This window comes from Salmo salar, chromosome 23 (assembly GCF_965601325.2).
Source record: "Salmo salar chromosome 23, fSalSal1, whole genome shotgun sequence".
NCBI lineage: Eukaryota > Metazoa > Chordata > Actinopteri > Salmoniformes > Salmonidae > Salmo > Salmo salar.
In genome coordinates, this window is record NC_138313.1 from 6,632,751 (window position 1) to 6,656,833 (window position 24,083).

At 41.3% G+C, this 24,083-nt stretch overlaps 1 protein-coding gene across 1 annotated transcript in view; it reads left to right on the forward strand.

The window, feature by feature from the left end:
- LOC106583972 (cytosolic phospholipase A2) overlaps positions 1–24,083 on the forward strand; it is a 73,494-nt gene that overhangs the window by 12,979 nt on the left and 36,432 nt on the right. The window contains exons 2-10 of the mRNA XM_014168697.3: positions 13,929–14,058; positions 16,545–16,626; positions 16,992–17,140; positions 19,545–19,661; positions 20,106–20,143; positions 22,197–22,341; positions 23,230–23,366; positions 23,577–23,799; positions 23,941–24,055. Coding sequence (XP_014024172.1) covers positions 14,026–14,058; positions 16,545–16,626; positions 16,992–17,140; positions 19,545–19,661; positions 20,106–20,143; positions 22,197–22,341; positions 23,230–23,366; positions 23,577–23,799; positions 23,941–24,055 — 1,039 coding nt within the window. The 5' untranslated portion in view covers positions 13,929–14,025. The remainder of the gene's footprint in view (positions 1–13,928; positions 14,059–16,544; positions 16,627–16,991; positions 17,141–19,544; positions 19,662–20,105; positions 20,144–22,196; positions 22,342–23,229; positions 23,367–23,576; positions 23,800–23,940; positions 24,056–24,083) is intronic.

The following is a 24,083-nucleotide window of genomic DNA, read 5'->3' on the forward strand; positions in this document are numbered from 1 at the left end:
GATGCTGTATAAAGCATTTTAACATATTAAAACAAAAGAGATACATTTTTGTCCAGCCTTTGCTGCTATGCTTACAGATGTGCATAGTATGGTGAAACCCTAATCAAAAAGTATTTCCTATCTCCAAATAACAAAAACATAGGTTGTTGTAACTTTTAAACTTAAAACAGGTTTTTCTTTTTATGCACTGCATGGATCACCGGTGCGGTTGAAAAATGTCTTGTAGTTGAGTAGCCAGCCAGGCTACTGCTCATATGTCATGGAATTTTGATTAAAATAGGTTATATTTTCAAAACCTCTTATACAGTAAGGCTGGTTTTGTAGCATAAACTAGGAATTTTATATTTTCACTGATATTATCGTGACACAAGGCGAGACCCAGATGCAGACACAGGAGGCAGATGGTTGGAGTCTTACAATGTTTATTAATCTAAAAGGAGTAGACAAGAGAATGGTCGTGGACAGGCAAAAGGTCAAAACCAGGTCAGAGTCCAGGAGGTATAGCATGGCAGACAGGCAGAATGGTCAAGGCAGGTGGGTACAGAGTCCAGAGACACGCAAGGGTCAAATCCGGGAGGACTAGAAAAAGGAGAACAGCAAAAAACAGGAGAATGGGAAAACCGCTGGTTGATTTGGAAACATACAAGATGAACTGGCACAGAGAGACAGGAAACACAGGGGTAAATACACAGGGGAAAATAAGCGACAGCTGGAGGGGGTGGAGACAATCACAGTGACAGGTGAGACAGATCAGGGCGTGACAGATATTATGATTGTCTGTTTCATATGTGCAAAGTTGTTAAAACGCTGTCAGTTCCACTTTAAGCCTTTTACCTTATAAAAGCTAAGCTAACTACTTAGGCTATATTGCAAATTGGTGCCTGTCGTATGTGTTCCTCTGAATCAGAATAAAATGTTCCCCTTGTGTCACTGGTGCCACTAACTTTTACAGTTGGTGGCACCAGCCTATGATTTGGTCAGTAATCATCTTATGAAGTCATTCATAGGGCTTTATTAAGAAGTGTAATAAATATACTACTGTGGTATTCAATAAATAAATAGTTTAATCTAACATGTCCCAAGCAGGAATGCATGACACAAGATATTATGTTATGTGACCTAATCCAGTGACTGACATACATTTTGGGTTGACAATCAGACTATAGTTGCTATATTTTTATAGAACTCCAGAATTTCCGGATGAATTACATACATATTTACAGTTGAAGTCGGAAGCTTACATAAACTTAAGTTGGAGACATTAAAACTCGTTTTTCAACCACTCCACAAATGTCTTGTTAACCTGTTAAGGACAGACGTTCCGCTACGGAACCCCTAGCCAACAGCCAATGGCATCGCACGGCGCGAAATACAAAACCAACTAAAATACCACAATTCAGTTTTCTCAAACAATCAACTATTTTACACCATTTTAAAGACAAGACTCTCGTTAATCTAACCACACTGTCCGATTTCAAAAAGGCTTTACAGTGAAAACAAAACATTAGATTAGGTCAGGAGAGTACCCTGCCAAAAATAATCAGACAGCCATTTTCAAAGCAAGCATATATGTCACAAAAACCAAAACCACAGTTAAATGCAGCACTAACCTTTGATCTTCATCAGATGACACTCCTAGGACATTATGTTATACAATACATGCATGTTTTGTTCAATCAAGTTCATATTTATATCAAAAACCAGCTTTTTACATTAGCATGTGATGTTCAGAACTAGCATACCCACCGCAAACTTCCGGTGAATTTACTAAATTACGCACGATAAACGTTGACAAAAACATAATTATTTTAACCTCTTGAGGATACCCTAGGATAGGGGGCGCCACAGCGCATTTTGAAAAAAAATCGTTCCCATTTTCAACGGCCTACTAATCAAACTCAGAAGATAGGGCATGCATATACTTATTATATATGGATAGAAAACACTCTAAAGTTTCTAAAACTGTTTGAATGGTGTCTGTGAGTATAACAGAACTCAAATGGCAGTCAAAACCCCGAGACCGATTGAAACAAGAAGTGGAATTCTGAATTGTGGACTTGACTTCTCATCTTTCCTTATTAATCACACCGTTAACCATGGTTCAGTGAGCACTTCCTATTGCTTCCACTAGATGTCGCCAGTCCTTTCACAGTGGTTTGAGCCTTATAGAGTCAAAACTCAGTGAATGACACAAGTTTGAAATTGGTCACAGGGGATGGGCCATCACCATTATGACGCCGGTTTTAAAGGCCATGACATCATCCCCCTCGAATCTTATTGGCTCTCTTGGTGTTAGAGGCCCTGAAGATTTATTTTATACAACGTTTGACATGTTTGAACGAACCTACATGCGCGAGGATTGCTTTCATTATGAACTTCAGAGCTGCGCTTGGAGAGAGCCATAGGACGCGCTACCAACATCAGGCTAATGGAACGTGAAGTATGGACTTTTTGACCGAAAATACATCTGTTGTGGACCTGGGATGCTTTCTGATGAAGACAACTAAAGGTAGGCGATTATTGACAATATTATAGAAGATGAGATGGTTCATGGTGTTGCGTCCAAGATGGCGCCGAGCACTGTATATTAGCTCATTTTCTGAGTATCGCATCTCCTTTTATCGCAAAGTGTGATTACCCAGTAAAGTTAATTTAAAATCTGGTATGACGGGTGTTCTCAAGAGATATTCATCTATAAATGTTAGATTGACAATATACATTTAAAAAATCGTTATAGTATAGCAATTTATTGAAACGTAGCATTGTTTACCGGGACGCTTTTGAGGGGAAATTAGGTAGTCAACGTCAGACAGAGATGTAAAATGCTGTTTTTATATATAAATATGACCTTTATTGAACAAAAGAATGCATGCATTGTATAACATGATGTCCTAGGGGTGCCATCTGATGAAGTTTGTAAAAGGTTAGTGCTACATTTAGCTGTTTATTGATTATATGTGATGCAAGTGGTTGGTCGGAAAATGGCTATGAAGCTGCTTTTTACGATGGACTCATCTAATATAATCTAATGATTTGCTTTTCCTGTAAAACCTTTTTGAAATCGGACGACGTGGGTCGATTCAGGAGAGGTGTATCTATAAAAAAAAAATATATATATTTTTTATTTAAAAAAAAAATTATGATATTTTTTTAATGCTAATTGGCGATATGATTTTTCGCTGGATTTTGATCCCGCTAACGGGATCAGATGCTCAAGAGGGAATTATAGATACAGAACTCCTTTATGCAATCGCGGTGTCAGATTTTAAAATAGCTTTTCGGCAAAAGCACATTTTGCAATATTCTGAGTACATAGCCCGGCCATCATGGCTAGCTAATTTGACACCCACCAAGTTTGGCCCTCACCAAACTCAGATTTACTATAAGAAAAATTGGATTACCTTTGCTGTTCTTCGTCAGAATGCACTCCCAGGACTTCTACTACAACAACAAATGTTGTTTTGGTTCCAAATAATCCATAGTTATATCCAAACAGCTCCGTTTTGTTCGTGCGTTCAGGTCACAATCCGAAGGGTGACGCGCGAGCGCATTTCGTGACAAAAAAATTCAAAATATTCCATTACCGTACTTAGAAGCATGTCACGCTGTTTAAAATCAATTTTTCTGCTATTTTTCTCGTAAAATAGCGATAATATTCCAACCGGGCGACGTTGTATTCATTCAAAGGCTGAAAGAACAAAATGGAGTTGTCTCATGGATGCGCATCTCCAGTGTCACTGTTCTCAGCCTGACCACTCACAAAAACTCCTGTTGTTTTTCGCCCAGAGACTGCAGACACCCCATTCCACGTTCTGGCGCCTTCTGAGAGCCAATGGAAGCCTTAGAAAATGTCACGTTACAGCACAGATGCTGTATTTTCGATAGAGATGCCACAGAAGGAGAACAAATTGTCAGACAGGGCACTTCCTGTATGGAATCTTCTCAGGTTTTGGCCTGCCATATGAGTTCTGTTATACTCACAGACACCATTCAAACAGTTTTAGAAACGTTAGTGTTTTCTATCCAAATCTACTAATTATATGCATATTCTAGTTTCTGGGCAGGAGTAGTAACCAGATTAAATCGGGTGCGTTTTTTTATCCAGCCGTGAAAATACTGCCCCCTATCCCAAACAGGTTATTAAAATAAGAGCTGTTTTATAAATTAGGGTTATTTTAGATGACACCTAGCTATATAGTTAGCTAGCTAACAATAGCTACTGAAACAGATGTCATTTTGCTATGTTTTTGGGTAAGAACATTGTTTGCATCCATGAGCTCGCTATCTTTTGTTTATGACCTGCACTGTAGGTGCGCGAGACAACTTTACCAGCATCATAGCATACGTATCAATGTATCGTTGTGACGTATGAAATCCGAGTGATAGTGTAATCAATGTCTAATATCTTAAAACATTTATGAATTCTTTAAATTATTATGTGATGTGCAGTCATATTCAGGTCCTGATTGGTCAACAAGCTTATTTGACGTGTCAAAAAGTGTTATTTGACGTGTATCTTTTTTGACATGCAAAGACCAAAACGGCGTTCCAAAGAAGTCCTGGTTGAGAATGAAATGACTGAACAACGAAACAGCACAGCATGTAAGTGAAAGAAATAGGTTTTGATTATGTTTCACTGGTAATGGGGACATTCGTAAATGCTCCAAAAATGCATTTTTGGTCAGTGTGGTGTGTGTGTGTGTGTGTGTGTGTGGCGGACGACACTGGACCAATTGTGCGCCAACCTATGGGACTCCCATTCACGGCCGGATGTGATACAGCCTGGATTCGATCCAGGGACTGTAGTGACACCTCTTGCACTGAGATGCAGTGCCTTAGACCGCTGCGTCCATATGTATGTTAACTATTTAACTGTAGTAGAATGCTTTTAAAGGCCGCTAAAATTAAAAATATCGGTATCGGGTTTTTTGGCAAGGAAAATATCGGGTATCGGCCAAAAAAATCATATCGGTGCATCACTATAAAAAATACATGTTACAAGTTTTGATTTATCTCAGTAAAGGGGAGATGTAGTGATGTATGATCTATCTGGGATTGATTAGTTATGCGCAGCATCCTTAACAAGATGTTACCAACCTAGCAGACTAGGTTAACGCCACTGGGCACAAACTGGTTGAATCAACATTGTTTGAACATCATTTGTCAACGTATTGTGACAAGGAATCTACATGGAAAATACATTGGATTTGAAAAAAGTCATCAATGTAAACTGTTGTTGAGGGTGAACTTTCAACCACAGGAATATGTCATCACTGTAACCAATTTTCAACATTTATTTATTTTTTATTTCACCTTTATTTAACCAGGTAGGCCAGTTGAGAACAAGTTCTCATTTACAACTACGACCTGGCCAGGATAAAGCAAACAGTGCGAAAAAAAACAACACAGAGTTACACATGGGATAAACAAACGTACGGTCAATAACACAATAGAAAAATCTATGTATAGTGTGTGCAAATGTAGTAAGTTTAGGGAGGTAAGGCAATAAATAGGCCATAGTGGTGAAATATTTACAATTTTATTTAGCATTAACACTGGAGTGATAGATGTGCAGATGATGATGTGCAAGTACTGGGGTGAAAAAGAGCAAAAAAATAAATATCAGTATGGGGATGAGGTAGTTGGGTGTGCTATTTACAGATGGGATGTGTACAAGTACAGTGATCGGTAAGCTGCTCTGACAGCTGATGCTTAAAGTTAGTGAGGGAGATATGTCTCCAGCTTCAGTGATTTTTGCAATTCGTTCCAGTCATTGGCAGCAGAGAACTGTAAGGAAAGGCGGCCAAAGCAGGTGTTGGCTTTGGGGATGACCAGTGATATATCCTGCTGGAGCGAGGGCTATGGGTGGGTGTTGCTATGGTGACCAGTGAGCTGAGATAAGGGGGGACTTTACCTAGCAAAGATGTTGACCTCGACGAGGGGCTCTACAGTGAAATAAAACAGTACTAACTAACACAAAACAGCAGTAGACAAGGCATATTGATATTAGAGAGAGGCATGTGTAGCCGAGTGATCATAGGGTCCAATGAACAGCAATAGGTGAGTCAGGGTGCTGTTCGGTAGTCGCTCTTATGCTAGGCGTACGGGAGGCACAGCGTTCAGAAAGCTAGCGGGCTGGGGCTAGCAGATGGGTCTTCGGCAACATCGCAACGGAAAAGCCAGTTGAAACCACATCGGACGATTACGTCAGCAGACCAGTCATGATGGATTGGCAGGGCTCCATGTTGGCAATAAAGGGTCCAGGCCAATTGGCGAAAGAGGTGTTGTAGCCCACGAATTAGCGGGTATACCGCTTCGGCTAGCCGGCAGATGGGCCTAGCTCGAGGCTAGCTCAAGGCTGACTGGTGCTTGCTTTGGGACAGAGGAGTTAGCCAGCAGTGGCCACTCGGTTGCAGCTAGCTAGCTGCAATGATCTGGTGTAATGGCCCAGAGCTTGCGGCAGGAATCCGGTGATGTGGTGGAGAAAAGCAGTCCTATATGCTCTGGGTTGATATCGTGCTGTGCAGACTGGCATTGTCCGAGCTAAAGCTGGCTAGTGTCCGAGCTAAAGATAAAGACCGCTAGACGTGGCTAACAGTGACTACTAGCTAGTTAGCTGGCTAGCTTCTGATGGAGGTTCCAGTTATCACGTATAAAAATAGCAGATCTGTAGCAGATCTGTACCACATTGGGTGAGGCGGGTTGCAGGAAAGTATATTTAGATTGTAGGTGGGAAGTGAGATTAAAATATATACGAAAAAAACACCGAAACTGACTATTTACATGGGACAAGACGGGACAAGACAAACACACGTCTGACTGCTACGCCATCTTGGATTCAACATAGACAAACCTTGTATGAAATATGTTGAATGTACCTTTGAAACAACGTCAGATCTTAAATGTTATATCCACTTGTCGAAAATAAAATATAGGCTGGGCAGCACCTCCTACTAGAGCGGATCTATCTACAGCTATTCATTTGGTCTCCCTTTGATGATTTTAACCAAGCCCAGTTTAGCTTTGATATTTGTCACTAACTACTACCAATGTGCTATCGTGAGAATGATTATTGAGATCTCTTAACTAAATACAGGACATTCACTGTTGCTATCAGTCATTCCAAAGGGTAGGTTTAACAGAGCAAATTAAATGTACCCATATAAGTCTCATACTGTATCATCAATGATACTATATAGGCCTTAATAGCATTTGAAAAGTCATCAACAGCTATTGTTTCAATTCAACCCAGGGTTCAACTAAAAATAGACAATACATATTTAGGCCTAGGGTTTCAAGTTTCAAATGTAATCTTCTATGTTATCATTAATATGTTTGATTCACGTCTCCATCTCAACCAAAAATCTAAGTTAAAGTATAGGACTAAATCAAATCAAACTTTATTTAAAGTGTATTTAAAGTTTGATTCGATTTAGTCCTATTGTTTAGCTTAGATTTTTGGTTGAGATGGAAATGTGAATCCAACATATAAATTATTCATTTGTAGACAAACTGGAATTAAAGCCAGACTAAGTCAGTGGCACAAAGGATACAGTACATCTCCTTCAAATGCTGATATTTGGTTGTGTTAAATTGAGTAACACATCCATAGCCACATTTTGAGGTTAGCCTATAAATGGCTTCTTATGTAATCATATAAACCGTGCATGTTCAAGATAGCATGCAAAGGTCGCAGGTCTGTGTAGATCTTCACAATTGCTATAATAATCTATGCAGAATCTTGAACAGCATTGATCACTTGCACTGTGTACTTCTAATGTAATCTCAACTGCAGTCCTTGTAATTTGGTAGTGGTATTTAATGATGCACAGTGATAACAAATGAAGTTGTTTAATAAATACAAAATATCTGATATTGTATTCCCATTTGAACTTTGTGCTTTGAAATGATTGAAAGTGCAGTGATGACGCATTTAGATGACTAAACCCAAAATCAGTCATTGCTTTTCCATTGGTTGTGCTTTTAGATGGTTGAAGTATAGTGATAACACATTGGGAATTCAACAGACTTCTGGTTCTTTTTGAGTGGGTGAATAATCTCGTTGAACAACGTCGCAACCAAATATTAACAAAATGTCCACGTTGAAATTACGTGGTGTGCCCAGTGGGACATGGCTAACCTAGCAATGAGTGCTAGAAGACAGTAGCTCTGTGCACTGCATGTTAAGTTCAGGGCCGTAACCAGAGTTTGAGTTTTAGTGAGGTCCGGAAAACTCCTAAGAAATTATTTGAAAGTTGAAGCTCGATACGGTTACATATCAGGATATTATTTTTTGACAATATCTAAATATTATTTCTGAGCTAGTTGGCTGTACCTCCACCAAAACTCCAGTACTTTTCCTTCATAGGTTGTTCTCTATATTCTTTTTACATAGGGAAGCAATTTGTTTTCAGCTCTTATTTCCATGACTGATCAAAACTTGTTTTCTCAAGGCTCTCTCTTTTCCCTCTGCAGCAGACATATGGTGAACAATAGGTTTGGAACATCGTATCGCAATAAATATAGAATCGTGAGAATCGTAATACATATTGTATCGGCAGCAAAGTATCGTGATAATATCGTATCTTGAGGTCCCTGGCAATTCTCTGCCCTACTGGCCATGTAAAATGTTATTATTTTATCTTTATTTTTGTTATTGACTTTCATTTGGATCAAAGTCAAGGCATTTAGGTTAGTTAAATGCTATTGTCTCCCGCCACTCTCTATGAGCAGAGTGATACCTTAACATAATAACACAAGTGTTCCAACATGGCATATTACTGCATGTTAGTTACCAGTATGTCTGCGAAAGGAGTTTGGAATATGTTGTTAAAATAGAGAGAAATGGTCTACATTCTCTGACCATGGTTTTGTGCTTAGGAACATAAAAATGCAGTCATGATATTGTCATTTAAATGTGATTAACCATTGTTATTCCATTCCATTAATCCAATAATAATGCCAGTAGTTATTAAGCACATTGGCACTGCTTTCTTTAATATCCCTGGCAGCTAAAGAACCAGACGACCACTCAGCAGTGGCAGAACGTCAGGCCCTGCTGTGTCTGTGTTCCTGTCCAATCTACTCAGCTCTTATTGCGTTGTGGATCATTCAGAAATATGGTGCATATGCAGGTCACCACGTCGCAGACCGAACAAGCTCATTCAGAACTTGGACCATCCATTCAAACTACGTGACCAGCACTGTGAACACACACACCCACAATACGTGCATGAACTGCTCACAGAATTGCTACGCTTTATTGAACAAGTGAGAACTGAGGAAAGCCTTTTATCCACACTGAGCTTGTGAGACACACACGCACGGTAACACACACACACAACATTATTCGACTGTGGTAGCATCTTTTACTTCGCTGAGTCACTTAGGCCTCACTCACTCACACTCCACACACACACACACACACACACACACACACACACACACACACACACACACACACACAGGCATATCTCAGTCCTGTGGCTTTAGCACACTTCCTCTCTCCCTGGTCCTATACTCACTACAGTAGTTGCTAACCAGTTACACAGTTATTTCAAGGCATTATTTTAGTATTTGCATCATCACTGTTACAGTAAACCTGACCGGCTCCCGAGTAGCGCAGCGGTCTAAGGCACTGCATCTGTGATTGGGAGTCCCATAGGGCGGTGCACAATTGGCCCAGCTTTGGCCGATGTAGGCCGTCATTGTAAATAAGAATTTGTTCTTAACTGACTTGTCTAGTTAAATAAAGGTTAAGTAAAAAATAAACTGTTTCACACACCAGCACAAATACATTTTTTCACTAACTGTCAGTCTGTAGATGCTACCACACCGTGCCTTACATCAGTGGTATTCAAAGTCGGGGTTTCGGTGGAACTGCAGTGGGGTCACCAAAATAAAAGTAAATACTAGCATTTTTTTTTTTTCTTTACAAAAATGTATGAGTACAGATTACTGTATGGAACAATATGCAAAAAAAAAAAAGTAAGATAATTTGAAATTTACAATTTTATTGAGTACATTTATTTACTGTTTTCTTTTTATCTTGATAAGAGATTATTTGGTTATTTGTTGATGTAAAAATATACATTTACCGACTCTAATGTTGTGTCATTAGATTCGGGGTGGGGTCACAAGAAATTGTTGTGAAAAGAATGGTTCCCCGCAGAAAAAGTTTGAATACTGCCTTACATGATGATTCTCTGTGCGTCACCAGAGTCTCGATACTACAACACCATCCCTTACATCAGCCAAACTCAACTGGCGGACCGCGGTCAGGGGTCCAGACTCAGAAGGGTCAATCCGGGTCGCATTTTGTTATATAAAAATGAATACATTATTTTTTAGACATCTTTAAACAAAACTACCCGGCTCAGCAGCCTCTTTAACTCAGCAACCTCTCGTTCTCGCTCTCTCTCGAAGCAACGCCCACCACTACTAGTGCTTGTCTAATCCATTCGTGTGGTTATATGCAAATACAAGAGGCCGTGTCTTACCCAATCACATTAATCCAAATATCCTCCGTTGAACCTTGGGACAAGCAGGCAGAAAGAAACAGAAATATGTGACCGCGATTCAACTGTAAATATCACAGATAGAATGAGCTTAGTTACCAGTGTCTTTGTTAATATGGCTTGTTAAAACAAATTTAAGTTGATTCTGAAAACCGTATATTCAAAGTTGAGTGGACGGAACAGTATTTATTAATTCTGCCGCAACTAGCACAAAACCAATGTGCCTGATATGCAGTGAGTCCAAGGCTCTCATGAAAAGTGCCAATGTTAAGCGCCATTATGACACCAGGTATAGCAAATTCGATCAGATGTATCCCCTGAACACGGAGGTGAGAAGAAACAAGATTAACCAACTGAAATCCCAATATGAGAGGTCCAACAAAGTCCTTGTCAATCCCTGAAAGCCCAAGAACGTGCAATAGAGTGTTCACTGAGTATAGCTTCGGTTTTGGGGGAAAAAAATTCAAAATTCAGACACTGAGATGGAATGAATGTGTACCACACCTTGCTTGGAGGTAAACAAAAAGATGAGCTCAGGGAAAAGATCAAACAGATCCCACTGTCAGATTCCACAGCAATGAGGAGAACTGAAATATTAGTGAAGATTTAACTTCACAACTTCATGAGGCCATTCAGTATGCAGTTCATTAGTTCTGGGTGAATCAACAAATAACACTGATAATGCCCAGCTTCTTGTGTTTGTCAGATTTTATAACGAAACAGAGGAATTCTGTGAGGAGCTGTTGGGATTAACAAATGTAGAAGCACACACACGGGAAGAAGATATGCAGTACCAGTCAAAAGTTTGGACACCTTCTCATTCAAGGGTTTTTCTTTATTTTGTACTATTTTCTACATAGGAGAATAATAGTGAAGACATCAAAACTATAAAATAACACATGGAATCATGTAGTGACCAAAAAAGTGTTAAACAAATTAAAATATATTTTATATTTGAGATGCTTCAAAGTAGCCACCCTTTGCCTTGATGACAGCTTTGCACACTCTTTTCATTCTCTCAACCAGCTTCACCTGGAATGATTTTCCAACAGTCTTGAAGGAGTTCCCACATATGCTGAACACTTGTTGGCTGCTTTTCCTTTACTCTGCGGTCCAATTCATCCCAAACCATCTCAATTGGGTTGAGGTCAGGTGATTGTGGAGGCCAGGTCATCTGATGCAGCACTCCATCACTCTCCTTCTTAGTCAAATAGTCCTTACACAGCCTGGAGGTGTGTTGGGTCATTGTCCTGTTGAAAAACAAATGATAGTCCCACTAAGCGCAAACCAGATGGGATGGCGTATCACTGCAGAATGCTGTGGTAGCCATGCTGTTTAAATGTGCCTTGAATTCTAAATAAATCACTGATAGTGTCACCAGCAAAGCACCATCACACCACCTCCTCCATGCTTCACGGTGGGAATCACACATGCGGAGATCATCCGTTCACCTACTCTGCATCTCACAAAGAAACGGCAGTTGGAACCAAAAATTTCAAATTTGGACTCATCAGACCAAAGGACAGATTTCCACCAATCTAATGTCCATTGCTCGTGTTTCTTGGCCCAAGCAAGTCTCTTATTATTGGTGTCCTGTTTCTTTGCAGCAATTCAACCATGAAGGCCTGATTCATGCAGTCTCCTCTGAACAGTTGATGTAGAGATGTGTCTGTTACTTGAACTCTGTGAAGCATCCTCTGCAGTAGAGGTAACAATGGGTTTCCCTTTCCTGTGGCGGTCCTCATGAGAGGCAGTTTCATCATAGCGCTTGATGGTTTTTGCGACTGCACTTGAAAAAACTTTCAAAGTTCTTGAAATGTTCAGCATTGACTGACATTCATGTCTTAAAGTAATGATGGACTGTCATTTCTCTTTGCTTATTTGAGTTGTTCTTGCCATAGTATGGACTTTGTCTTTTACCAAATAGTGCCTTCTTCTGTATACCACCCCTACCTTGTGATTGGCTCAAAGGCACACCTGTTAATTGAATTGCATTCCAGCTGACTGCCTCATTAAGCTAGTTGAGAGAATGTTAAGAGTGTGCAAAGCTGTCATCACGGCAAAGGATGGCTAATTTGAAAAATATAAAATATATTCAGATTTGTTTAACAATTTTTTGGTTACTACATGATTCCATATGTGTTATTTCATAGTTTTTGATGTCTTCACTATTATTCTACAATGTAGTAAAAATAAAGAAAATCCCTGGAATGAGTGTCCAGACATTTAACTGATACTGTACCTGAGGCCATCAAAGGGATGCTGACAAAAAGGGGGATAGATCTGAAGTCAGTGGTCTCCATCACCACATCACCATGATTTGAAGAGGGAGGGGACTGGTTGCACGTTTGAAAGTGGACAACCCTGACCTGACTTCATATCACTGCATAATCCGTCAATCTGTCCTGTGTGCCAGTCTGGGACAATAGTATTCTGAGGTCATGCCAACGATAATGAAACTGGTCAACTTTTTGACAGCAACATCATCCCTACAACACCGCCTGCTACGAGGCATTCTGACAATGGCCAATACCAGTTTTGATGACTTACTACTGCACACCAATGTCAGAGGGCTCAGCAAAGGCAGGGTTTTGGAATGCTTTTGGGCCATTCATGGAGGAAATCAAAGCTTTCTTATCAGAGCAAAAGAGTGACAAGCCAACTAAATTTTTGGAGTTTTTGGAAGATGAGGAGAAGATGGAAACAGTTGCATTTTTGCAAACATTACATCACACCTTAATCAACTGAATGTTAAGCTGCAAGGACGGGACAACACAGTGCGTGATATCATAACAGCAGTCTGGACTTTCCAGAAGAAATTGGAGCTTTTCAAGAATGATCTCTCTGGTGCAAATGCAGGGAGATAAAGATGTTCCCAACCATGTTCTTTCATTTAGAAGCTGATGGATAACTTCAAGGCACGCTTTGATGATTTCACTGTTGGAAGACAACTGCTGTTGCTCATCCAAAACTACTTCTCGGTCACAAATGTGACAAAGTTTTCAGAAGAAGCTAAATTGATCTTCAGATGGGTTGATTGAGCCCAGAGTGACTTATATATGAATATCGCATGGCCCACAGTAACATTCGGTGCATTTAGACTATTATTTTTGTTCAACTCTCCTTTGTTCTCCAGAAAACATACACTTTATTTGATAAAAAATTGAAATAATAATTTGAGGCCCATGTACAATGGTTCATAGTGCACTTTTTGCATAGACAATTATGCAACCACTTTTGTTCTTCAGCAATGTTGATGCAATGTTGCACATGTTTACATTTGAAATAAGTTGTAATTAATTCCAATTCTTAGTCTCATTTAATGTATTTAATGTACATTTTATATAGCAACATGTTTCCTAAGTCATAGATGACTGTTTGTTACTATCCTGTACTATCCTGTGTCCCCAGAGTCTGTAGATGGTACCCAGTGGAGGATCTTCCTGAGTTCAAGGACACTGGAGACTGGACAGAGACTGGACAAGAGGGTAACACCAACCAGCCAACAATGTCTTCCATTGACCCCTACCAGTACATTATTGTAAGTCCACACATGTCCACTTGCATTTAAAGTCTATGGCAGGGGGAACCCACTGCCTTGGCTTGTGTGTAAGCTCAGACCCTGTTGAGGAATTAAACAGCAGTATAACTTCAGTTGAAAACCTCTCTGTTTCCTGTCTCACTCTATCAGCACATTAGTGGGCAGCACTGCATGTTTCTCATCATTGAAGCTCTAGGCATACTATATATCATGGTAGGATAAAGAAAATGCCCTGCTGGTGCTGGAGTCTGGTCTAGTGGTAGTGCTGCTGACTCAAAACCACACATTGTCTCTTGTGGGGCATGGGTTCAAACACTGCCTCCACCTTCATATACACTGCTCAAAAAAATAAAAGGAACACTTAAACAACACAATGTAGCTCCAAGTCAATCACACTTCTGTGAAATCAAACTGTCCACTTAGGAAGCAACACTGATTGACAATACATTTCACATGCTGTTGTGCAAATGGAATAGACAACAGGTGGAAATTATAGGCAATTAGCAAGACACCCCCAATAAAGGAGTGGTTCTGCAGGTGGGGACCACAGACCACTTCTCAGTTCCTATGCTTCCTGGCTGATGTTTTGGTCACTTTTGAATGCCAGCGGTGCTTTCACTCTAGTGGTAGCATGAGACGGAGTCTACAACCCACACAAGTGGCTCAGGTAGTGCAGCTCATCCAGGATGGCACATCAATGCGAGCTGTGGCAAGAAGGTTTGCTGTGTCTGTCAGCGTAGTGTCCAGAGCATGGAGGCGCTACCAGGAGACAGGCCAGTACATCAGGAGACGTGGAGGAGGCCGTAGGAGGGCAACAACCCAGCAGCAGGACCGCTACCTCCGCCTTTGTGCAAGGAGGAGCAGGAGGAGCACTGCCAGAGCCCTGCAAAATGACCTCCAGCAGGCCCCAAATGTGCATGTGTCTGCTCAAACGGTCAGAAACAGACTCCATGAGGGTGGTATGAGGGCCCGACGTCCACAGGTGGGGGTTGTGCTTACAGCCCAACACCGTGCAGGACGTTTGGCATTTGCCAGAGAACACCAAGATTGGCAAATTCGCCACTGGCGCCCTGTGCTCTTCACAGATGAAAGGAGGTTCACACTGAGCACGTGACAGACGTGACAGAGTCTGGAGATGCCATGGAGAACGTTCTGCTGCCTGCAACATCCTCCAGCATGACCGGTTTGGCAGTGGGTCAGTCTTGGTGTGGGGTGGCATTTCTTTGGGGGGCCGCACAGCCCTCCATGTGCTCGCCAGAGGTAGCCTGACTGCCATTAGGTACCGAGATGAGATCCTCAGACCCCTTGTGAGACCATATGCTGGTGCGGTTGGCCCTGGGTTCCTCCTAATGCAAGACAATGCTAGACCTCATGTGGCTGGAGTGTGTCAGCAGTTCCTGCAAGAGGAAGGCATTGATGCTATGGACTGGCCCGCCCGTTCCCCAGACCTGAATCCAATTGAGCACATCTGGGACATCATGTCTCGCTCCATCCACCAACGCCACGTTGCACCACAGACTGTCCAGGAGTTGGCGGATGCTTTAGTCCAGGTCTGGGAGGAGATCCCTCAGGAGACCATCCGCCACCTCATCAGGAGCATGCCCAGGCGTTGTAGGGAGGTCATACAGGCACGTGGAGGCCACACACACTACTGAGCCCCATTTTGACTTGTTTTAAGGACATTACATCAAAGTTGGATCAGCCTGTAGTGTGGTTTTCCACTTTAATTTTGAGTGTGACTCCAAATCCAGACCTCCATGGGTTGATAAATTGGATTTCCATTGATTATTTTTGTGTGATTTTGTTGTCAGCACATTCAACTATGTAAAGAAAAAAGTATTTAATACGATTTTGTCTTTCATTCAGATCTAGGATGTGTTGTTTAAGTGTTCCCTTTATTTTTTTGAGCAGTGTATGTATTACTCTACCTAGCTGTCTGCTCTTCTCATTTGTGACTTTCTATTTCAATAAAGAAAACACAGATAAAAACTATTTTTAAATGAAGAAGGCGCCGAATTGGCTTGAGTTATGCCACTGTACTATAGCCCCACCATGGCAGTCTAGATCCCAGTGAAAGTCTGTGCCTGCTGCTCACTCATCACTGTTACACTGTAGTGAAGACTAGCAGATCTACAGATTCACTACAAGAGGAATGGTGATAAGACAAAATTACACCATCTTACCTTATGTTTACAATTGACTGCAAAACAATAACACAGCAACAAAAAAGACCAGCGGCTGCCCCTTATTTGGGGTAAGGGAGCTCGGATAATCTTAAAGAAAAGGAGTAGGACTCACACCTCACCTTGACACCTCTTGCATCACATGATTGTATCAAAGCTTAGGTTTTGACAATAAGCACAGTTAATATTGTACACGCTGTCCCTAAGTAGTTCTAGGCAGTTGTTGGAGTTCAAGTGTAATAGATCTGTGCATGTGTGGTGAGTGTGTCCTTGCTCACAGACTATGTTTCTGTTGGTGTGCAGGTGGAGCAGCAGTTCTCTCACAAATTCAGAGTGACGGTGTTGCGAGCTAAGAATGTCACTAAGGGAGCACTGGGTGACCTGTGTGAGTCTGACATCACCTGTTATTCCACATGCTCCTAGTTCACATGTTAATTAACAATCACAAATTCTCCAACGTAAAAACATATCACAGGGAGTTGTCACTTCAGTATGTAAAAGCAAATCATTTATATTGTGTCGTGAAATGTAATTATTCCAAATACTCAAGACCTGCCAGAATATTCAAACACTTCATATTAACTTGCACTTATAGCTGTGTAATAACAATATTGTAGTTGTGTTCATCTGTTATGTGTTTATTGAACATATGTACAGTATGTTTGTATCACTCTTTCTATTTCTATGTTAGCTTGTATGTAAATGTATGTACTGTATGTAACGCATGCATTCGTGTGTTTGTGTCTGCAGTGGACACTCCTGACCCCTATGTGGAGCTGTTCATTCCCACCACCCCTGAGAGCAGGAAACGAACGAGGCACATAGACAACGACATCCACCCAGAATGGAATGAGACCTTTGACTTCATACTGGACCCAAACCAGGATAATGTTCTAGAGGTGAGAGATGGAACCATGTCAGTTCAACTAAGTTCAGCACAGTTTAATTTAAGTCAAATCAACTGAACTCCCAGTCAGGTCAAGATGTGGAAGCTGAAGCCTTAAAACCTGTTACGGCTAGACGTTCCGCTAGCCGAACGTTTCGACAACATCCGGTGAAATTGCAGAGCGCGAAATTCAAATTAAATTATTAGAAATATTTAACTTTAAGAAAATCACAAGTGCAATACCCCAAAATAAAGCTTAACCTCTCTAGGGCCAGTGGGACGATTCCGTCCCACCTACGTAACAGCCAGTGGAATCCTGTGGTGCGTTATTCAAATACCTTAGAAATGCAAAAACTTCAATTTTTCAAACATATGACTATTTTACACCATTTTAAAGACAAGACTCTCGTTAATCTAACCACACTGTCCGATTTCAAAAAGGCTTTACAACGAAAGCAAAACATTAGATTATGTCAGCAGAGTACCCAGCCAGAAATAATCAGACACCCATTTTTCAAGCTAGCATATAATGTCACATAAACCCAAACCACAGCTAAATGCAGCACTAACCTTTGATGATCTTCATCAGATGATAATCCTAGGACATTATGTTATACAATACATGCATGTTTTGTTCAATCAAGTTCATATTTCTATCAAAAACCAGCTTTTTACATTAGCATGTGACGTTCAGAACTAGCATACCCCCCCGCAAACTTCCGGTGAATTTACTAAATTACTCACGATAAACGTTCACAAAAAACATAACAATTATTTTAAGAATTATAGATACAGACCTCCTCTATGCACTCGCTATGTCCGATTTTAAAATAGCTTTTCGGTGAAAGCACATTTTGCAATATTCTGAGTAGATAGCCCGGCATCACAGGGCTAGCTATTTAGACACCCACCAAAGTCAGATTTACTATAAGAAAAATGTTATTACCTTTGCTGTTCTTCGTCAGAATGCAATCCCAGGACTTCTACTTCAATAACAAATGTTGGTTTGGTTCAAAATAATCCATAGTTATATCCAAATAGCGGCATTTTGTTCGTGAGTTCAAGACACTATCCGAAAGGGTAAAGAAGGGTGACGCGCCCGACGCGTTTCGTGACAAAAAAATTCTAAATATTCCATTACCGTACTTCGAAGCATGTCAACCGCTGTTTAAAATCAATGTTTATGCCATTTTTCTCGTAAAAAAAGCGATAATATTCCGACCGGGAAACCGTGTTTTAGTACAAAGAGAGAAAATAAAAACATGGGGTCGCCTCGTGCACGCGCCTCAGTCTCATTGTCCTCTGATAGACCACTTACCAAATGTTTTTCAGCCAGGGGCTGCAAAGACGTCGTTCAGCTTTTTCCCGGGTTCTGAGAGCCTATGGGAGCCGTAGGAAGTGTCACGTTACAGCAAAGATCCTAAGTTTTCAATAAAAAGAGTCAAGAAGCCCAAGGAATGGTCAGAGAGGGCACTTCCTGTACAGAATCTTCTCAGGTTTTTGCCTGCCATATGAGTTCTGTTATACTCACAGACACCATTCAAACAGTTTTAGAAACTTTAGGGTGTTTTCTACCCAAAGCCAATAATTATATGCATATTCTAGTTTCTGGGCAGTAGTAATAACCAGATTAAATCGATTATCTGAGGACAGCACCCCATCATACAAACACATGAAAATCATATTTCAACAAAGCAGGTGCGACACGAAAGTCAGAAATAACGATATAATTCATGCCTTACCTTTGAAGATCTTCTTCTGTTGGCACTCCAATATGTCTCAGAAACATCACAAATGGTCCTTTTTTTTCAATAAACTATTTTTTTTATATCCCCAAAATGCCCATTTATTTGGCGCATTTGATTCAGAAAAACACCGGTTCCAACTCGCCCAACATGACTACAAATGATCTAATAAGTTACCTGTAAACTTGGTCCAAACATTTCAAACAACTTTCCTAATCCAACTTTAGGTATCCTAAAACGTAAATAATCGATCAAATTTAAGACGGAATATACTGTGTTCAATAGCGGATAAAATCAACCAATTTCTCAAGACTGTTGACATCTTGTGGAAGTCATAGGAACTGCAATCAGGTGCCTCATAAATCTAGTTTCCCATAGAAAACCAATAGAAAACAGTGCACTCAAAAAAAAAAAAAAAATGATGTCCTGGATGGTTTGTCCTCGGGGTTTCACCTGCCAAATAAGTTATGTTATACTCACAGACATTATGTTAACAGTTTTAGAAACTTTAGAGTGTTTTATATCCAAATCGACCAATTATATGCATATCATAGCTTCTGGGCCTGAGTAGCAGGCAGTTTACTTTGGGCATGCTTTTCATCCGGACGTGAAAATACTGCCCCCTATCCCAAAGAGGTTTTAAGCTTGTTGGTTGGTGCTGTACTCAATCAGATAACATTAATGGACGCCAATTACGTGATGGACGAAAAGCTTGGGACTGCATCGTACAACATCTCCAAGATGTTGAAAACTGGCCACACAGAGACAGTGCCTTTTCTCATCGGCAAAGTAAGACCTCTATACTTTCACTGTCTGTCTGTAGAGTATCCTGAAGGAAAGAGTGTGCCTGAAAGACATTAGCTCACACAAATATAATTGTCTGTTGAGTGATGTTGACTCATCTATGGCAGTGAGCTTTTCCTCTCTTCTCCTACCTCTTACTGAATATCCCTCTTTTCTCTTCTCTCACCCTCTATCTATCCCTCTTCATCCACTCTTCCTTTTCCTTACTGTAGCTTACCTACCTGCATCGCTCTCCCCTTCTCTCCTCTCATTACCCTCATCCTCCTACAGTATTTCTCATCCCCTCTCCTTCTGGATGTTGTACTGTATCCCAGGGTGTTTTGCTGTTGACAGATTCATTTGTTGTTTAGTTTTATCCCAGGCTGTTGACAGATTAATCAATTTTTTCTCTTCTACAACAACCACAGCGTCTTTGTGTTGTTTTGACAGGCAACCAATGTGTACTTAGAGATGGTCCTGGAGGTCTGGTACGTGTACTTCCATTAACACTCCTCTCCTCGTCTCTGTCTGTTTATTTATTTGTATCCCCATTTAGCTTTTGCAGAAGCAGCAGCTACTCTTACTGGTGTCAGCTTAAACAAAGCACAGGAATTCACATCAGGCTATGTAACCCACACCAGTGTGGTTTAGTACAAAACTCTTAACATTTATTTTCAATTTTTTTTAGTTTGTCAATTTTTCCGAATGTGTTTACAGGTACCACCTTCCTGTACATGTGGGCTACCACTCAAACAAAGAAATCTGAGAAGTGCATACAAAGACAAAGAACAGCATCAGCAGTTTAAGTAATATTCTGTATGAAGGGAAAATGCATTTAAAAAACTCCCTCTCCCAAACCCATTCCCCCCAACCCTCTCAGTCCCCATCCACCTGCCTGCATTCTCCCTCCTCTACCGGAAACCATGTTTCCCATCCCTCCTAGCCCCCCTCTTCACACATCTTCATCGTAATTTTTCCATATTCTGGTCCAGTTAAAGGATGATTCAGTTACATTTAGATCTGTGGGCCATACCGTTCTGATGGCGAGCTTTCCAAAAGTTGTTGAAATATTACCGAGATTAGTCCTTTCATGAGACCAGATAATCTGTTTACAAATTCCATCATTGGATGAATCGACAACTGGGTTTCCCATGGAACACCATAAACCAGCACAGCTGACCTAAGTTGGAGATAAAGAAAAAAAGAGTTACCTGCTAATATAAATAAATGCTTCTTTCAGATCTTGGAATATCCTCAAACCATTACTATCCATGATATCGCAAAGGGTACGGATGCCACATTTGGACCATTGAGGCGATGTGAAAGGCCATCCTCCAGATCGCAAGGCATTATTGTTAAATATTGGAGGCTGGGGGTGCCATTTCATTTCCCAGTTTAATTGTTTTTCAATTTTGCACCAAATAGGTTGTTTGGGTCAAAGTGTAGTTTGTTTAAGAGAGAGATCCACTTCTTCCAGGGCAATGGGAGCCACCATATTTCGTTCTATTCCTTTTTTTAACAACTGTAACTGTTTTCAGTAAACACATGGCTTAGATTTACTGGACCGTTGCAAAAAAAGACCAAAATAAATGTTTTATTGTCATATACACTGGAACGTGTTGTTTTACAGGGTCAGTGATAGTAGTACAGCGCCCCTGGAGCAAATTGGGGTTAAATGCCTTGTTCAATGGCCCATGGACAGATTTTTCACCTTGTCGGCACGGGTATTCAAACCAGCGACCTTTCGGTTACCGGCCCAATGCTCTAACCAGACTGTTGTTTTAGGTAAAGGGGAGGACATGCTTGGCATGATTGTAGTCTCAGTAATGCGGAGGTGGGAGGTCGGAGGCCTTGGGTGTGTTTGTCTCTGGAGGTCTATCTCAGACCAGACCAACTTGGAACCAGATCTAATCACATCTGGAGCCTAAGTTAACTTCAGTCATGGCTGGCTAACCTACAGAACATCAAATCAATCATCACGGCTGACTAACAGGTCTACTAGAGAGAATACAGAGACGTCTGTCTGTTTCCATATGGGAAAACGTGATTTTTTAAAGCAGTTGTTGAAATGTAATGACAGAAGTGTGAATATGTTTTGCCTGCGTTTGTTTATGCTTATTATTGTAGGTCTTCTAAACTAATCTTACTTCATTTCACTCAACAACAACACATCCTAAACTCACTGACCCCACAAACAGGCTTTTGCTAGTGGGACACATTCAACTGAGCACTCTAACAATCTAAATTGATAGTAAATTATTACATTTGTCAAATGGGACAAATATTTATTGTTAACACTTTATTTGGATAGTATGTAGAGCGTCTACAGACTATCTACAACCTCTAACCCTAGTTAGGGTTATTCTTACCCTAACCGTAACCTTAGCAAGCAGTTGCTTATCAACAAATAGTTTATTCATAGTATGAAAATCCAGACTATCCAAATAAAGTGTGACCTATTTATTTGATAAACATTTTGTCTCGCTTATGATGGCCATATGCAGGGTTATAACCTTATCTTGTCTCTGTGTCCCCATGCAGTACGAACCTGGACCTGCGGTTCAGCCTGACCCTGTGTGACAAGGAGAAACTATTCAGACAGGCCCGCAGAGAGAGGGTGATGCTGGGCATCAAGAAGCTGCTGGACATGGAAAAGCCCCGCTTCCTCCCCAGCACCCCTAAGGAGGTGGGCATACCTGAGTACTGTGGGCCCAGGCTTGCAAAGCGGCCTACTGCCAACCCCAGTGTTCTTTTCTAAATCAGTTTCTGACTTATAGTCAAATGCAGTGTTTTACATGTGAAACCTCATGTATTAGGATGCATTGCAGGGTCAATGGGTCATAGAATGGTAACCATTTCAAAATGAACGGGCAATATAATAGACATGAACTAAATAAAGCATTTATTGCCATAGAAAGGGGGCTTACTCTGCAGTATTACTGAGCATAGTGGTCAAGTTCATAGACGAGACAAGAACACGTACACCACATCCACAGGTCTCTTAGTATTCAAATGTGATAATTTTATAGGCACTAACTTCCTCTCACACTGAAAGCTCTGAAGGCTGGTTCAGAGGCAGCTGACATTTGGCCCTGTTCTCCTGGTTGTAGCCTCTACCGACACCTCTCACTGCCTGCCTGTGTTCTCAGATGATCCGGAAGCTACCAGCCATAATGAGATAATAATCCACCACATAAAAGTGTTGTTGCAGAACTTCTGAGCTGCCACACCGCATTCCCATTGAGGCTAATAAATACTAGAACATTTCACAACTCAGTGAAGTGCAGTTGTTGTCAGAGTGGGTTATAATATTTGAATTGTCTACGGAAATTACTGTGGTTCTAGTTCAGAGAAGTCAGTGCAGAGGCGGAAAGAGGCCCAGGAACTACAGCAAGTAGAGTGAGGCAACAACAGTCATCTACTGTAGACTGACTGACTGACGGAAGTAACATCAGGAAGTGGGGCTTACTGACAGTTGACCTGCTATGAATCTCAAGGAGTCATGTTATGACAGGGATCCGAATCCTTTCCAATCTCTTCCTGTCTGTGGCTGTCATTGTCTGTGTCTGTGCAGGTGCCGGTGATCGCCATAGTGGGTTCAGGGGGAGGCTTCAGGGCCATGGTGGGCTTCTCTGGGGTTATGAAGGGCCTGTATGAGTCTGGGGTCCTGGACTGTGCCACCTACATTGCTGGCCTCTCTGGATCCACCTGGTCAGTCAACTATTCATCTGTTTATACCATGCGCTCTCTCTCCCTCCCTCCCACTCCTCTTTTCTCCTACAGTGTCTACCCATCTACCTCTGCACTAAAATGTAACCCGTTTTTAGATGGAGGACTGTATGTGCTCTACCTGTGTGTTCTCATGCCTCCCTTACTATCTCTTTCCCTCTCCCTCCCTCCTTATCTCCGTCCCTCCCACAGGTACATGTCGACCCTGTTCTCTCACCCAGAGTTCCCCTCTAAGGGTCCTAAGGAGATCAACGCGGAGCTGATGAAGAGAGTGAGCAGTAACCCTCTGAGACTGCTGCTGCCCAAGCACATCACCAACTACATCCAGTCTCTGTGGAGCAAGAAGGCCAACGGACAGCCCGTCACCTTCACTGACATCTTCGGCATGCTCATCGGAGAGACACTCATCCCTGCGGTGAGAAGAGAACCACACACACCTGTTTTTGTTGTTACTCCATTATTACACCCATCTCTCTCTCTCTCTCTCTCTCTCTCTCTCTTCAAGAGGGTGAAACTAAACTGACTATAACTCCCAGTGTTTCTCTGTTTTCATCAGAGGATGGACACAAAGCTGAGTGAGTTGCAGGAGAAGGTGAACGAGGGCCAGTGTCCTCTCCCTCTGTTCACCTGTCTGCACGTCAAACCAGACGTGTCCGAGCTCATGTTCGCAGGTCAGTGAGCGTGTATGCGTTGTGTGTG